The 18,484-nt window shown below is 38.4% G+C and overlaps 1 protein-coding gene across 1 annotated transcript in view; it reads left to right on the plus strand.

The window, feature by feature from the left end:
* GLIS3 (GLIS family zinc finger 3) overlaps nucleotides 1-18,484 on the plus strand; it is a gene marked incomplete at its 3' end in the record, with an annotated part of 149,267 nt that overhangs the window by 128,016 nt on the left and 2,767 nt on the right. The window contains exons 7-8 of the mRNA XM_079548837.1: nucleotides 4,273-4,435; nucleotides 14,127-14,305. Of these exons, the coding sequence (XP_079404963.1) occupies nucleotides 4,273-4,435; nucleotides 14,127-14,305 (342 nt within the window). The remainder of the gene's footprint in view (nucleotides 1-4,272; nucleotides 4,436-14,126; nucleotides 14,306-18,484) is intronic.

The following is an 18,484-nucleotide window of genomic DNA, read 5'->3' on the forward strand; positions in this document are numbered from 1 at the left end:
TAGTAAGGTGTTACAGAATCACAGAATCACAGAAACATGAAGGTTGGAGAAGACCTACAAGGTCATCCAGAGTCCAACCATCCAATGATCACCAATAGTTCTCAATAAACCATGCCCCTCAACACAAAATCCAAATGTTCCTTGAACACTTCCAGGGTCAGTGACTTCACCACCTCCCTGGGCAGCCCATTCCACTGCCTGATTACTCTTCCAGAGAAGTAGTATTTCCTAACATCCAGCCTGAATCTCCCCTGGAGCAGCTTGAAGCCATTCCTTGTGCTTCTATCACCAGTTACATGAGAGAAGAGGCTGATTCCCAGCTCACTTCAGGTAGTTACAGAGAGCAGTAATGTTTCTCTTATTGCTGGAGAAGAGCCTCCTTTTCTCCAGACTGAACAATCCCAGCTCTTTCAGCCACATCTCATAAGGCCTGTGCTCCAGACCCCTCACCAGCCTTGTTGCCCTTCTTTGAACCCGCTCCAGGGCCTCAGTGTCTTTCCCTCAGGGAGCAGCAAGATTGGAGTCAGTGAGAATGGTAGTGACCATGAATGTTTCTTCATTTTCATACCATTCAAATCAGATGTTTAATGGGAACCTATGTGTTCACAGAAGCAACAAACATTTAATAGTTGAAGCACTGGAAAAGCATGCCATACACACACCTCCCAACAAAAAGTGATCAAGTTAAGTAGCACTTTCTTAAAAACCATCCAGAATTTTCTGTCTGTGTGTTAAGAACTATTCTACTGGGAAAATGACCTGTCACTGACAGTGGTTATTGACTGCCATTAGTCTGTGAACTGACAAAGGCTGACAGTCTTTCCCTTTTTGCTGGCATTTTCCACATTCAGGTAGTAGCTTCTGCTAATGCCATGTCTTTGCTAGAAAGTCTCATGGTAATATTTCCTCTGGGAAGCAGCTGCCAGCATTGCAATTTCATTTCACTGCATGCCCACAGAGATGTTGTTACTGGTATGCTACCTGCCAGAGTCAGTGAGCATTGTGTAGTCTTCCACAACATCATTCATGCCGCTGCTCTTCGGGGCTTCATTACAAGGCTCTGTGGGAGCCCAGGAATGCTGCTTTCTCATGCTGTGATCATTTAACATAGCATGTGCAAAAGTATGTTTTTGCAGACAATATCTATGCTTTTTCTTCCCTAAACATTGTTCCTTCTCCTCTGGCCCCTGCCATAGTTAGCTTTTATTTTATGCCACGTACTGTCCATCTGTCAGTAACAGACACAAATACAGAGAAATTGCCGGGAAATACAGCAAAAATGTACTATTGATTCTGTGGTGAACACTGCATTGGGCTTTAGGCTGCTCAAGTTCAGAGAAAACAGCTTTTGCCGATGGCAGATGATTGCCCATGCCTGGCAGGGTGATTTTTTTCCAGATCCCCTGTACAGCTGTAGGACCTATGTTGCCACTGCAGCCAAGCTTGGCTGAAAATGTGCAAGCACACCTCAGGACTTTGTTTAAGACAGGGAATAATATTCACACTCCAGACTTTTTTCCTCTATTACAGCCCTGAAATAATTTGTTTTGAAGAAAAATATCACAGTACTAGAAAACCAAGCTATTGAATTTTCTTACAGATGCCAATTATTTTCTCATTTAAAAAAATACAAGTTATTCTATATTTCCAAGGAGCAATTTAAATTATCAAAGCTTTTGTTTACAACAGGGACTCTAAGTTAGTATTTATTTAGCAATTTACTGATTTACATTAAGTATTCTCTCTATTTGTTCTGTCAGAATGCTTGCTTACTTTTCAGTATTTCCTCCTGTGCTACATGTGAGCAAAATATGGCAAATTCTAAAGGATATTTGTTTTTTTCTCCTCTGCATTCCTGTTGATACTAATCTGAGTGAGAAGATTGAACAGAATGATTTTTGGGGGTACATGAGGATAGTGAAAACACAACTAAAGCTACCTTGCTCTTATCTTAGAGAGATCCCTTTCTTATTAAATTATTCTTTGTTGCTTTAAATTTCACCTTGTTGTCTGCATCCTCTGCGTCTTTCCAAGGCTTGGGAGATATTCAACTGTCGAAAGTCAGCTATGACTTGCGTTAGCATTAGGAGGCTGTGATCCATGTAAGAATTAGCAAAGAGTAGGGCATGGAGCAGAGGGCAGTCATAGGTGGTTTTGTTAATCATCTTCGAGACACTGTAGAACAGTCTCCATTCCTCCAGCTGAGCCCACCAATGTGACTCATGCCTACTTTCTCTACACTTTAAATTAGCTCCATGGTGTCGATGTCAGTTATTTATATTCACAGTGGTTTCCTGTCTGGGCTTTCATTGACTGCCAGCTTCACCACCTGAAACATGTTCAGGTCTGCTCTTGGAGGAGGTTACAGCATAATCATAGAATTTTATCATTGATCAGGTTGGAAAGGACCTTAAAGATCCCCAAGTTCAACCACAACCTAACCATACTACCCTAACACTAGCAACCCTCCACTAAATCATGTCCCTGAGCACCAACATCCAAACTGTTTTTAAATAGTTTAAACATTCAGGGATGGTGACTCAACCAACTCCCTGGGGAGCCTATTCCAGTGCTTAACAACCTTTCTGTAAAGAACTTTTTCCTGATATCCAACCTAAACTTACCTTAATGCAACTTGAGGCCATTTCCCCTCATCCTGTCACCTGTCACCAGTGAGAAGAGACCAGCCCCACCCTCACTGTAAGCACATTTCAAATACTGAAAAAAAGCAAAAGGTCTCCCCTCAGCCTCCTCTTCCCCAGACTAAACAACCCCAGTTCCTTCATTTTCTCCTTGTTGGGCATATTCCCCAAGCCCTTCACAAGCCTTGTTGCCCTTCTTTGGACCTGCTCCAACACCTCAATGTCCTTTCTGTATTGAGGTGCCCAGAACTGAATGCAGTACTCAAGCTGAGGCCTTACCAAGTGCAGAGTACAGGGGCAGCATTACTACCCTAGTCCTGCTTACCACACTATTTCTGATACAAGCCAGGATGCCACTGGCCTTCTTGGCTGCCTGGGCACATTGCTGCCTCATATTCAGCTGACTGTCCATCAGTACAGCAAGGTCCCTTTCCACCAGGCAGCTTTTCAGCCACTCCCCCCCAAGCCAGTTGGGTTGCTTAGGTTTGTTGTGATCAAAATGCAGGATAATTATACTCCTGAACCTTTTCTTAACTCTGCAGAAATAAGCTGAAGAGTCGGGGAAGGAGGTCGGCTTCCACTCTTTTGATCTTGCGCAGCAACATTCAGAATTGTGACCTCAGAAATAGGGTTTTTTTTGAAGATAAGATTGTATCCTTAAAAAGAATGCTTGTTCTGCTAGGACAGCAGCATCCATAGAAATGTTTTAGCTATAGAAAGACCTTGATAGCAGTGATAGCACCCTTTGGGGAACTGGTTTAAATTCTAGAATTTTATCAATAGATTTGAATCAACTCCAACGTGCTCAGTAGCATAATAAAAGTTTTATAGATATAATTTAGTATTGTAAACTAAGCTTTTTTATAAAAAGACTGGAAGATATGACAACAAGTGGTGACTCATTTTCCTCTTGTGAACAGCCTAAATTTTTTTAAAAATCTGATTCCTTTCTCAGAATTCATTAAAAATATATATAAAGAGCATGTATTTGGCTGCTGCTCAATATCAACATTAACTGCCTGACACAAATGTCAGTGAAAATAATTGAGTAACTGGATTGTCAGAAGGATTTGGTAATCAGAGTCTTAATTCCAAATTTAAAGAACTTTTGAAAATGAGATTACAGTATTTTTGTGGTAAACCCATTAGGGAATTTAGAGGGAGTCCTATAATGCTTTTAGTTTAATCAGTTAGAGCCTTTCCTTATTCCAAATACATGCAAAAGCAACCTCATAGAAAATTATGAAATTGTTAATGTTAGTTCCATATTTTTGCATATTTTATTAGGCAATCTATAATCAATAACAGCAATATCTGTGTTTGGGTTGAAGTCTTCAAGAAATCTGGAGTATTTACAGATGGAAAAATATAGAAAATTATTTACCTAAAAACTGTGCTTTCGGTTTGCTCACTAGCTCTGAAAAATATTTATTAGTATATATTTGCTACTTCTACACTACTAAAGTATAGAAGAATTGCAGCTCATTCAGGCAAATTTCCCAAGACAAGGTATACAACTATGTTGTTCCTGGTTTCATGAGAGAGAGCATTGTTTGGTAGCAACAGAGGTTATTTAGCTATTTTTTGTGTCTCTGCCTGATAAAGGTTATTTCTCTCCTTTTGGTTTCAGTGGCCATGTTCCCCAGAATGCAGACAAGTGGAAGTGGAACAGCGGCTGGGGCAATGTCCTTGTCCCTGCTCAGCAGCCACCCCTCACCAGGATGTAACGTACAGAGTAGTTCTCTTCATCCTCCTTCCCAGTTATCTCTTCTCTCAGTTGCAGACTCTGAGAGGTAAGACCACCTTCTGCTTGTCCCACACCACGGCTGAGTCAGGACCACCTTCTGAACTGCCAGAAATTGAGTTGTTGCTGTTCAGGAAGTTGCTGATGGTAGCCCCTGGGGTAACAGTTGCTCTGGGCATGGGTTTACCCAGGGAAAGAGAGACGAAAGAGATTATTATACCAGCCTGGTAGTGATGCAAGGCAATTCCTGTCCATCTCCACTGCAGCGTCTTTCTCCAAATTCCTTCCGATTTCCACCACTGCTTGTAGCAAGTCAAACTGGCTGGAACACTTTAAATATCAGAGGAGCCCAGTAACACCTATTGGAATAGAGATCCTGAGATTCATGTTTCAGTTTGCTTGCAGTAGGAGAGTCATAATAAATTTCTCTCTTTTCTCTCAGTATTCTCTTAATACAGACTATTCCAGCAGGAACTTATCATCCTTTCTGTTATTAAGACTAACAGATAATGAATAGATTTTATTTTTAATTCACTTTTTTGAGAGCTTGATTTATAGTCAGCACTTACTTTATGCTGGCTAGGTACAAACCCTTAGCTGCTTCAATAATTTTAGATATGTCAGTGATGTGAAAATTGCTTAAAATGTTTTAGACATTTTCTAAATTATTTTCATCAGTATCTCCAATTATTTGTATAGCATGTGGCATTATCACACTTCAGTGCAAATAGAATAATGACTTCTTCCTATACTATATGATTACTTAAAACCATTTTTTTTAATCTCACTATTTTTCAGTGATCAGCTCTAGATGATTAATTACTGTATGTTACAAATATATTTCAAAGTGTTTAATTTCCTTGTGTGATAAAAATTGCAGTAATTTGGAGAACACAAAGAGTCCAATTATAAACCCAGAGCATTATCTAGATTTTGATTACTGATACTTCTTTTGAGGAAAGCATTAGTAACTTCACTTTATATCAGGAAGATGAAAGAGCACAATGGTTCAGGGAGCTGATAACAGGCATAAGTGCTTCTCATTTTCAGAATTTAGTTATTTTTGGAGCCACTGAAAGTTGTTGATGCATCAGTCAGAGATTGCTATTTCACTATCAGCTAGTAACTCAGTCCTTCCTCCTCTCTCCTGGCCACACAGCACTGACCTTTTTCCCTTGATCCAGCTTTGTGTGCAAACTCTGGAAGTGCTCGTGCTCTCTTGCTCCTTTTATTTCTTAATATAGTTCTCTGTCTGCTATCCTCCTTCGACAAATACCAGGGCACAAGGTGACAGGTAGGGACTAATCAATAGCTAGCATTACACTGTGATAAAATACAGTGATCTTCTAATTAGCCTAGGCATGTCTTAACCCAAGGCCCACAGGCTTACTGTGGGCTGGCACAGCTTGCATTCTGGATGCTGCCTGCCCTGCACTATAAAGGCATTAGCTGCCACTCACAGAGTGGCCCCAGGCATTGCTCAGCAATAACCAGAACATCAGTGTGCTACTATTAATGCTTTGCCAACTGAAGGCCAGGCTCAGGGAGGAAACTGTGCTGTGCAGTGCTGACTCAAGCAATGGCAAATAATTGTATGCATTTTAATACATAGGTTAAACAGCAGGAAATACACGGTTGTGCTTTCTGTTTTGATACAGGAGTTTGAGAATAGGTAGAATAGGTTTCAAGATTGGAAAAAAAAAAAAAAAAACATTAATTTTTATTTCTGGCACCATTTTCAGTTGATATGGATACATTTACACCATGACTTAACTCATAAAAGTCTTGAATGGGTTACAGATCTCAGAATATTATTGCTCTCTACAGAACAACAATAATAAAAAGCCTGCATTGTATAGTCCTTTATCATGGGTTAGCTGTGCATGCTCTCTTCTAAACGGTTTAAGTTTTTTCATTCTGTGGAGCTACTTTGGATTAAAAAAACAATTCCAGTATCTCAATTTTAGAAACAGGACATATGGCAATCTAAACTCATTAAGGAAAATTCATTACAGCAGTTTTCATTTCATTACAGAACACATAATGTAAATTAAGATGAGTGTTTAAAATAAAATTTAATACAGAATCTGTATTTTGAATCTAATACAATTAACATGTATAAAGATCCTGCAGTTATCTGTCTCTTTCACTACTTTCTGGTTGTAATGCTAGCTGTGACAATGTGAGCTGAACAAACAAACACTTCAGTGTACAATGCATGACATAAATGGCTTTGAAACATGTGAATCCCCAGGGAATCATAGAATGGTTTGAGTCAGAAGGGAGCTCTAATGGTCCATCTTATCACTGATAGTACTGCAGGGCTTACGTGTCCGAACAAGGGATTTGACCCCCTTGTCAAATCCCTTGTGCAGTTCCTGACATGCTGCATGTGTCTGTACTCATTCCAGAATTAGGATGAACTGAGATGTACACACTACCTGCAATTGCTTGCATCCACTAGTCTGAACCCTATCTAAGCTGGTTTGGTAACTTCTGTGTCTCTGGGGCTATTCATATGTCCCCTTCCATTCTGGACAGCATGCTTAGGCTTTTGAGTGACAGTCAGAAAGAAATAAGCACTTTCTCTACTCTTCATGGACTGCAAGATAGAGAAATAATTGGAAGGCTTCTTTTCTTTCCCATCTCCACGAGGTGATGGGAGTGTGAATGTGAACTGAATTAAGCCTTGCTAATTTGAGAAACCAAACCAAACCAGGACAAGAGACACATGTCCTGCTGTTTTCCTGTTTTTATTCCGTGTACAAAGCTCTATGTATTGAGTGCAACTTAGAGAGCATGGATCTAAAAAGCTGTTTAATTCACCAAAGGAGAGAACATGCATAATAAAAATGCAAGTTTACATTTGTTTGTTGCAGTTTGCTAGCTCTGATTTTTAGTACTTCCCTTGTTTGAAATATTGCTGCTATTCAATGAAGATTGCAAAATGTTACAGTACCCTAAGTCATATGTATGAAAGATATATATTTGGGTTTTTACTGATTTTTGTAATAACAGAAAACATGGGCATTCAGTGAAGCTGAAGAAGAAAATAATCTATTGAAAAACTAGAAAACCAATTCTGTTTTTATGTATAATGTTTAATATGCAACTTAGTGCCCCAAAACTTATGATGCTGAATGCTTGAAATTATTTCTAATAATTTTGAATAGTAACTTCCATGGTCACAAAAAAACAAACAAACACACAGCAACAACAACAGAAAAACACAAAAGCTGCATACATATTTTGTATTAGCCGAAGTGAGAGCATGTCAGATGTTTTTTGGAAATCAGGGCTAGTGATATGTCCCTGAAGCACAACTTAACCTGGCTTGACTGAATGCCTGGATACTACATGAAGCTGGGAAAAAGAACTTGAGCTTAACTGTTCAGTGATGCATTACTGAAATGCTATTATAAGTTCTGTGGCAGCGCCTCTTTTTAATTATTTGAGTGTGTGGTCATATTCCTTTTATGCCTTTGCTGTAATATGGTAAGGAGCTCCATGCCAGAAGCAAAAGTTTCTGAGTGCTTCTAACCAAGGAGTTGGGACATCATGTTACAAAGCCCTTTGTATGTGGCATACAAGGGTCTGACTTGAAGATAGTCTTTAGTTAGTGGTGCAAACAGGTTGGTTTTGAAATCAGCACAGTAATTTCTTTCAAGTTTGCTACACTTGAGCAGTTTAGCTGCTGAAACATTATCACTTTTTTGCTGGTGAGCAAATTACAATTAGAAATGGTAGATAATAAAAGAGTGGAGGTGGCAACACGTCTAATTCTGATCCTGTGCCAGAGCAGACCTAGCAAAGCTTGGAATCGTTCTGTCCATGCTTTCTCTCTGTTCTGAAGGCACTATTTTCCCTTTTGAAACCCAGTTTTCTAATACAGTTTGGCCACAGAAAATGATGCCACAGAAAATGATGAGAAAGATGGTAAAGTTCTTATTTAGCTCCATCTTCTTCCACTCCTCTCACCAAAACACTTCTGATGCTTTTTGGAGGCCAGTTCTTTCTTTCTCCTGCCCCTCCTTTGACTATATGGATCACTCCATTGATCTGATAGAGCAATTTCTGTGTTCCTAAGGCTAGAGATCTTGCAGCATAAAAAGGATTTTTAGACACTTAATGAATGGTAAGAAAGATGTAAATGCAGTCAACATCCCTAAGAAACCTTGGGGATAGAAACTTCCTTTGGAGTTGCTGCCATGCAGGATGCTGAACAAAAATATGAAAAAAATTTTGCTTTGCTTTGGCCGAAATGCATTTATTTCTGTTGTAGGAAAAGATTATCTTTAAAAAAAAGAAAAGGAGAAGATCAGTTGCACCTTGAAGTCAATGGAGATAAATATGTTTTATCATAGGCAGGTAAAAAAAAAATCAGGATTTTAAAAAAATCAATAATTTCCCCAAAGCTATGAGAACCCATTCATAACTTACTGTTTTTTTAACAGTGTGCTTTAAAGCTTTCATAGAATCATAGAATCGTGGAATCATAGAATGGCCTGGATTGAAAGAGACCTCACAGATCAGGAAGATCCAACCCCCTACCACATGCTGGGCCACCAACCTTCCCACTGCCCAGGGTCCCATCCAACCTGGCCTTGAGCACCTTGTTCCCTTACAAGCGTTCCTGTGTTATACTTATTTGACTGTCACTGAAAGTTAGTTGGCTTACTGAGAATTACAAATAAAGAACAGGTATATAATCAACCAGTTTCCAGAGCAGCAACCCAATTAAGTGTAATTAAAAAATGTTAAAAAAAAAAAAAAAAAGGACATCTGAAGAAATAAAAGACCAATGTCTTCAGCTGTAATACTTAATTTCCATTTTGGAAGCATATTGAAAGCTATCATAAGAATTGATTATATGCAAAAATACCATACACTTTATTTTTCATTGTAAAATCCAGGCAAAAAAAGAAAAATAAGTAACAGAGAGAATTAAAATCGAGCAACGTGCTGCATAGTTATATAGTTCTTACCTCAAATAATACCACTACTAGGACCCTGTGCAATAGTCAAATATAGATTAATGATAAACTGTCTTCTCCTCTTTCCTTATTCATACACAAATACAATTACCTTTTTTCTTTTTCAGTGTAATTTTTAGCAAATTATTTGTTGCCTAAGCAGTTTCATATGCTGTCATAATTCCTGCTGAATTTATTCAAAACTGCAAGATAATTGAAATTAACCATTTTCCCTGTAAACTACTGAGTGGGAAAATAGAAATACAGAATTTAAAGTAATACGGAATAACAATATTTTCTCAAATTTAGACAAATTCACATTTCTTTTATAACTCTGAAACAGCACACAGAGAAAAAGCAGGAATGTGCACAAATTAGGGATATGAAACTGACAATGCTGTGTTCCTGTGGCCCAAAGAATAGTTTGGTATTTCAATTCCTATAAGTTGCTCTGAAAGTAATGCCTTCTACTTATTTCCATGGAAATAATGGCAGATGCAAAGAACACAGTTCTGTTTGACAGAGAAAGCTACAACACTCTTTTTCAACAGTTGCCACCATTAGCTGTGCATTTTCACTAGCAGTGAAAAAGAGCCTGCATGCCACGCTCATAAAAATCTTCACCAGTGGAGGTGACCTGCTGTTGCTGCCACTGCAGCTGAAATGCATCTCTTACCACCTCACTGTGCTCAGATCTGCTGTTTGGTCTTCAGAAACATTCAGCAAGTGCCAGTGAATGTTTGTAGGTGCAATTTTCACCATGTGGAGGAATTCGGTGGCACAATTTTTCTTCATCCACACCATTCTGTCAGACTGGCCTTCTGCTGCTATCTGTCACACAGCAACAAAATGGAGTAGGATACTGGTGGGAAGGTTCAACCTTTACTGCCATACCACCAACACTAACATAATAAAATAGGATGCATTACTTTTGGAGCAGCCATTGTAGATACAGATTTTGTTATTTAGCAGTACTGCTCAAGGATAAACAGAAAAAAAAATTCACTCTAGCACTTACTGACTGGAGCTGGCGTAAATGTAAATTACATACACAATCTGGGGAAGCTGTGGAGAGGCAAGGGAAGCGGAAAGTTTATTTTCAGTGTTTAATATGGCAGGGAGATACCTTTTGTATCTTACCACAGCATTCTTCACCCGAAACATCAAGTGTCTTGATACTCACTGAGTAAAGAACTAGCACTGCTGAACTGGGCATCAGAGGGCTGAAGGGATGATTTCTATAGGAGGACAAAACACAGGGAAGACATTCTGTGTGGGCCACCTCCTCTGGTGCAGATTTTTAAAAGTGCAGCATGCAAGCTTTTGTTCATCGCTGCCAAAAATGCATAGGTAACGGTGGTAACTACACTGAAAAATTGTTTTGTAGCTGAAAGTTTTCTCTATCAAATAGTGTTATTGTGCTCTTGTATCTGTTGCAGTTTCTATGGAAATAAATAGGAGGCATTACTTTTGGAGTGAGCTACGTATACATCATTTTAACTAGTCTCATCTAAGTAGGTACAATTTAGAAACTTTTTTATTTATCTTGCTTACTGTCCGATCTGGTCATTGCCTGGCAGGACACATTTTTCCTAGCAAGTACTGGAAAAGAAGAAGCTACTTGATAGCTCCCAAAACAGTCCTCCTGTGATTTGATATCCAGCAAGCATGAGTGAGGTTACCCTTCTGCAAACCTGGCTGGTTCCTGACCACATGGACTGCAGCACTTGGCAACAATTATTGATGTCTATTTCCTAGTGGTTACAAACCAGTCCTTATTGTTCCAGAAGCAAAATTAAATTTGCAGTTCCCTCAGCAACACGCTGTGGTTTGTTTGGGAACAAATCTGGACTGAGACAAGTCCAAGTTTCTCTTTTGTTGGGCGTAGGGAAAGTAGAAGTAGATAACTATAGTCACCCATATGAGTAAGCCAGGAATTCATGAAGTGATTCGTAAATCGTTATAAAGACCACTAGAGTCTACTGAAAAAGAGTCCTGTCTTGCTGTACAAAGTAGAGTACTGTCATTGGGAGGGTCTTTTAGGTGTTAAATCAAATGTGAGAATTTTAAAATTGTGCTTTATCACTTTGAGTTTTGAAAAGGACATTTTGCCTGTTGTTGGCAGCTGCTTAAAACCATTTTCAAGAAATCAGTTTTCACAAACAAATTGTGAAAACACCGAGGATCATATCCAGTGATTTTTCAAATAACCATAGTAATAAAAACTTACTGTACATTGTTCTTCATCTGTGGCAGCATTTAACACTCTTTTTGTGGGATTGCTATACTCACTCCAGTCCTTTCTTGTGAAGACCAGTTAGCTGTGGCACTCTTTGAAAATATTCCTGATACTTTCAGCATAATACAAAAATTTGGTTATCTTTTTCTGAAAATTATTGTCTAGTATTGTTTTGAAACGCATCATTCTTTGTTTTCTTCCTCCCTGGTGCATACTGGGTGTACACTGCATCAGTAATGTAGAATAAAGAAATATTTGGTGCATTAAAGACTCAGATGACACATTTCCTCCAACTAAGTAGTACTATATGTATTCTTTAAAGCTAATAGCAAATCAGCACAAAGTCCATCCAAGGTGCAACTAATGTACTTAAAAGTTCAGTTGTCTAAGAAAATTGGATAGGCAGTAAATCATACAAAAATTTTGACCATTTGCTATACTACAAATGTGAGTTATGCATCTACCAGAAATGTAATAAATGTAATAAATGGGTTTCAGGTAAGGTCAAAATCACACAAACTGATTCTGAGCTGTAGCTTAAAATATTTCAATTGTCTTGGATTTAGTTGTGATTATCTGCACAATGACCCTTTCCAAAGCTGTTCCATAGTGCTCCTACTGGACTTGCGTCATCTGTTGTACTCAGGATGAATGTACAGCCTCTTTAGACCTCTACAGGAGAAAAATTCTTTATTACAAGAAGAAAGAGAATGTTATGTAGTGTACTGAAGTCTAGTCTTAGAAGAACAGGGATCAGACTGACACTATAGGATCCTTTCGAGCTGTGTTAACTGCAAGCAACAGTCTCTCATATCAGCAACCACTGAGCCTACGTGCCACAGAGAAGAGTAGGTGAGTGCTTTTGCTCAGTGTAGCTGGCAGCCTACTTCTGGGAGCAGAGTGGTTGTTCTGTAGTAGGAATGCCACGTCAGTATTCATTCATCGTCCTGCATGAATATTTTATTAGCCTTCCCAGCTTTTACCTCATGAATGAGAAAGTGACAGCAAGCCATTCCTGAGCCCAGGCTGAGCTTTTGTTTACTGATTTGATCTCATTGGTCTAGTGGGTAGTTTGGTCACATGGGGTAGAGACCCCAGTTCTTGTAACCACATCCTTCCCTCTTCGAAAATGACTGTCACCTATTTGTAATATGCTTTTCAATAAGCAATTTAAAGGACATATAGATTTAAAAAAAAAACAACATACACAATGTCCATAAAATCCTCATGCTTAGTAGTGTGTCTCCTTGTAGTGCAGTAGTGAGAGAGCTGTGTATACCAAGCAGATGAAATGATGAACCTGTGTGGTGGCTGCACCATCAATCTCATTCTGAACCTTTCTCTTCCACTGCCAGGCTTGTAAGTTTGCACTTTGAGTCCAGATCAACATTTTGATGTCATCTCAACTGGAAGCATTTTAACACTTGCCTTCATAGACTTTATACTGCCTCCAGATTATTTTCAAATTGTTTCAGGCAACATACATAGAACAGGGATTTCTGGAACTCAAAACTTGAACCTGCTGTTCATCTCCTCGCAGTGTCCTGTCACCAGAACAGACCACTTCCTGCCCAGGAGGAAGGACAACTATTTATTGAGAGCTGGCACAGAGTCTTATTATGGCACAGCAGGCAGTGCCTCAGAAATAAGGTTCCCCCATGAGGTTTTTTCTACTATTATGATTTAAAACCTACTTACAGTAGCTAAAATGAGATTTCCACACAAAGCAAAAATTCAGTGTTTTCATTTCACAATTATCAAAGCTAATGATATATCACCTGAAAGCTCGGCAGAAAAGTACCTGAGAGACTTGGTAGACGAAGTTGAACATGAACTAACAATATGTCTGTGCCACAAAGAAGGCAGATGTTATCCTGAGCTTCATTAGGCAAAGCATTGCCTTGAAGGAGGTGATTGTTTCCCTCTGCTCAGCACAAGAAAGGCCACATTAGTTTTGCATCCAGTTCTGGTCTCCTCAATACAAGAGAGACATAGATGTACTTGAGTAAGTCCAACAATGGGTGTAAAGAGGATGAAGGAACCAGAGCATCTTTCCTGTGAGGCAAGCCTGAGAGAGCTGGGACCATTCAGCCTGGAGATGAGGCTGAACGGTCTCCAGCAGAGATGGATGGAGCTAGGCTCATTTCAATGGTACCTAGCTGGGACAAGTGGAAATGGGCACAAAATTTAATATGTGAGGTTCTGTCTGAATATCAGGGATCTGATACTGTGCTGAAGACCAACCACTGGCACAGACATGGTCATGGGCAACCTGTTCTATGTATCCCAGCTTGAGCGAGGGGATTGACCAGAGGATCTCCTAATGTCCCTTCCAACCTCAACTATTCTGTGATTCTGTGATTTGAGGATATATCTTCTCCATATTTGGGCTGTACACAGTTCTTTTAGAAGATTTTACATCTGCAAACTGCTAAGCATTATAGTAATCTAAGTAAAATAGAAAATATCTTCAATGCTTCCCTTAAAGTTACAGCATTTAATATGTTTGTCTGTTTCTGAATTCCTAGGTTTGTTGCTCTTACTTCTTCTCCTCAACACATTAGCCCCCAGAGAATTTCAGTTCCTCCTTCCGTGATGCAGAGACAGACTCCACAGCCTCCTCATCTTCAGCAGCCTGCTGGAATGCATCTGAAGACATATGAGTCAGCATCAAACCCTTTTCAGCCAAATAATCTCCACATCCAAGGTAAGGAAGAAGCTTCATCATTGATGTCAGTTGCTTGTCAGTGCTGCTTAGCTTCAAATAAAATGTTGCAAGTGCTGACACTGGCATTTCAAGGGCCCTTTCCTTCTGGGACCTTGCTTTCAGGATTTCTTGAAATCCATACTTTAAATAGTGTTTATGCATTTTTCTATGGAGTGATGAGTTTTGCTAGAGGTTAATTTTCAAAGCTGCTATTGAAATAGAACTGCAAGTAATTATGTGTTTGTCTCTAATTTTATTAATATTGTTATGCTTCTTATCACTCCTAACTTTTCTCACAAAGTGTTACCAGATTTTCAAGCAGTGGAATATTTTTTTCCCTTTCAATTGTGTAAATTTCTTTCATTAGCATACACGTCTCGCAAAGTTGTGTTCCCACTTGCACTATGTAAACATTTTCTACAAAACTTATTTCTTTCTGTTTAATCAGTCAAATACAGACTTATATAGTCATGAAGAAAATTAACAGCAGCTGAAATCAATATAAGGTTTTTTCAATTTGTTTTTAATCTGGTACGAAGCCTGAATGGTAATTAACCTTTGCATTTCAGAAATGTGTTGACAGAAGTAACACTGTTGCCTCTCAACTGTTTAAATATATGTTTGTCATTTTAACATACACAAGGAGCACCTCATATTGCATTTTTATAGTCTTTGGGATTCTGCCTTTTGATTAAGCTTCCTGAGAATTATCACAGTAGATATCATAAGAAATATATATTGGGGGAAAAAAAAAAAAAAAGGGCTTGTTCCATTTATTTGCTTTCCATGATGTAAGCAGTCTCTCTAGGGGAAGCCATGAGGCAGGATCGCAAGGTACTTTGCAGAATTCATGAGTGAGAGTGAAGGGAAAAAGGAATGTGCTAGTCTTGTTTTATTGTTATTGTAGTAGACTACATACATGTGTTTGTGAATTAAGAGGATGACCAGTGCTGGCAAAATAATGAAAGAAAGAAAAAAAATTCTTGCAAAATATTCAATGCAATAGAGGCTGCCATTTCTTTGAAAAATTGTTAGCTGATATGAGTTACCTATACTAGTATAACTATATGGGCAGACATACTAGTAAGTTATTTTTTTTCATGAACAATAATCAGATTTAAATAAATAGATACATTTCTAGCGTTCCAAATTTGCATGTCCATCTGGCAGTACAATGTGTGATATGTCTGTATTGCTCTTCCCTGTCATTCTTTTTCCTTTTGTTCTTCACATTCCAATGCTACCAAATGATTACTTGATGTCTGTGTAATTAACCTAGCAAATGCTATAGAATTGAGCTGCAAAGAAATACCATTTTGAAGCAATTCAGGCAAAGACAACTGGAAAGAATACTCACTCACAATGTATATTTATCAATGGCAATTGTAATTATTTCCTTAAGAAAATATTATCTGAGAGAGCTTTGTGATGCCAAGCAGACTGTTGACAGAAATAGATGTCAGTCAAAAACTTCCAACCGTGTGAAAACGATAATCACGGCAGTCATGGCCTGTGACATATCTGTAATTAAATCTTTGTCCCTCTTAGTTCAGTGAGATCAGTGCTCTATCACAAACTTATGTGGACCAGGATTTCAACAGTGAATTTAAGATGGGCTGTATACTGTTGATTTTCAGATGCTCAGCATCATCCAGGACAAGGCTCTGCATGTGATAAACAACAAAAGCTTCTTGCTTTTAGAAGAGATTCTTGCAATATTCAGCGATTTCATTAAATTTAGAAGTATTTAATTTCCCTCAGGAAATAATGTTATCATACCAGTAAAAAAATATTATTTATTCTGTGTCATGGCTTCTTTGATGTTGGAGATAGTGTATGCATTCAGAGAAACGTGACTTATGTAACCTTGTGTGTACATTGTCCATGTGTATATTTTAATTAGTTTAGAAATGCATAACTGATACAATTCAGAGTTGCAATCTTGAAAAGATATGTTCAGTTTCTGGAAGTTTATCACCCAGTCCATCTCCCTTTTCTGTTTTATAACAAGTGTGTAAAAATTTAGGAAACTCTTGCTACAGGTAGTTCTCTAACAAGTAACTTCAGAAGAAGGGTCAGGTATGGTTAGGGTTTAGGGCCTGAAATTTTCATGGCTTCATGTTATCTTGCATCATGCAAGTGGTGCAATTAATTTGGACTTAGTACCATGTGAACCAAATCAAAAGGTCCCAAGATCATTAGATTTTGCTGTGTCATGTCTGGATTGCAGTTCAAAGAGCTCTGCACTGTGACCTGATGCACTGCAGAAAATGGGGAAAGACGTTTGGAAAAGTGCTAAGTAACTGACTGATGGAAAATGATGTCCCCTCTTCTGATTCTTCTTGTTTATGACTATCTATTATGTAAGACGGATATTTATGATGCTGAATTCCAAAAAGAAAATGATTTTTTCTGTGCTCTTCCATTCTAAAGAAAAATAGATGGGGACTTGGTTTATCGGTTAATGAAAGAGTTTTATGCACTTCCCTAGCTCTCTCTGCACCGTGGTGGTTAATTGCTAATGGGTTAAAGCTTCTCAGACTTTTCTAGACAATATTCTTTTGCTGGAGTAGAGAATGTGCAGACCTAGAGAATGTGACTCACAATAGCTCAACCCCAAGGTAAGTCATTTTTCTGCCAAAGTTATTGCCAGATTGTTCTGCATCGGGAACAGGATGCTGTGAGAAAGGCACAAATAGAGAATGAGTACAGAGCAGTATGAAAGGACATTTCAGCATGTGTCTTGAGGGGTCTTGCCAGCTGGCTCAGACCATCAGATTGAAATAATTGTTACTGGTTACTTGTCTGACTCAACAGTAAACTTTCAGAGTGTGTCCTTTTGCTGGTTGAGAAAAAGATTGATTTTAAAAGCAAAAGCTGTCAATAGCTATGTAATTTCTAAGTCAATTTTTAGATGGCAATTGTGTTTTTTTCTTTAATTTTATTTTATTTTACTTCAAATGCTTCTTAAATGTCAGAATTGAACATTTAAGAATTGAAAAGGTTGTAAATTCCTAACGCTTCAAAGTATGACTCAGTTTTGTTCAAGTTAAACTTTAAAAGAAAAAAAAATGAAACTGTCATCTTAGAGCTATCGCTGCTAAGTGCCTACAGCCCCTGCAAAAGACAGTGTACAAGCTACAAGCGTTCAGCCTCTCTAAAGTGAGCAGAACCTGTGACCTCAAGCCTACTGTACACATTTGCAGGTTGCTTTTGAAGATGAACCCCTCTTCTTACTATTTCTTCATTTTTTTTCTTCTTTTCCTCTTTTGTGTGAAGGTGAAGTATTATTGTTTCTGTGTTTTTCCATGAAACTGATCTGCCTAAACCCTTGCTATGTATGTGCAAATTAGACATTTTTCTCACATTGTGGACCCAGAACTGTCTTTCAAGACTACACCTTAAAACACAAGGACTGTATTTCACTCAACATTGTTACCTGAACCTCTCTGTAAGTTCTGAGTTCCTGTGCATACGTTCAGGCTGTCTATTCCTGTCCATGATCCTGTCCTGTCCTCATGCCTTGAAATAGTGAGTTTTTTGTCTCAGTTCATGCATATGTTATACATGCCAATATTTTTATGCTTCCTTGCAGGAGACCACATAAATATAGTCTCAAAGGAAAAATAATTTGAGTAGTAAGATTCCTAAAGCATGCATCCTTCCTCCCATTTGGCAAAATCAGTAATATTATATAAAGCTGATATAGGTTGGTTTGCTTTGCAACAGGGGTTAGTACATTAGTTTAAGAACTAAGAATATTAGTTTAGCAAAAGGAATCCATAAGTGATATATAATAAGTGATAGTTCTAAGACTTCACATTTCAGCTTTAGTGGGTGAACTTAGTCTTGTTTTTCCTCAATAATTTTGCACTGGGAACATAACAGAATATTCTACCTTCTGCCTCAATGATTTTGCCCCACAAGAAGTACTGGAGTCACAAGAGAATACTTTTGTCTCTTGCCTCAAAACATGCAAGGACTTTTTCCTTGGGTTCTTCGTACACTGTTTTTTAAAAGTGGCTCACTGTGGCCTAATAAGCAATGGAAATATTCCAAACTCAGGACAAATGAATGAAAGTTTGTCAAAGGTTTCAGTGATGAAACTGATGGTGAAAAAAGGGGAAGAAGTAAGTGGGCACTCAACCACCCTAAATACCACTGAGCACACCCAAAGGG

Source organism: Tetrao urogallus (assembly GCF_951394365.1).
Source record: "Tetrao urogallus genome assembly, chromosome: Z".
Taxonomy (NCBI): domain Eukaryota; kingdom Metazoa; phylum Chordata; class Aves; order Galliformes; family Phasianidae; genus Tetrao; species Tetrao urogallus.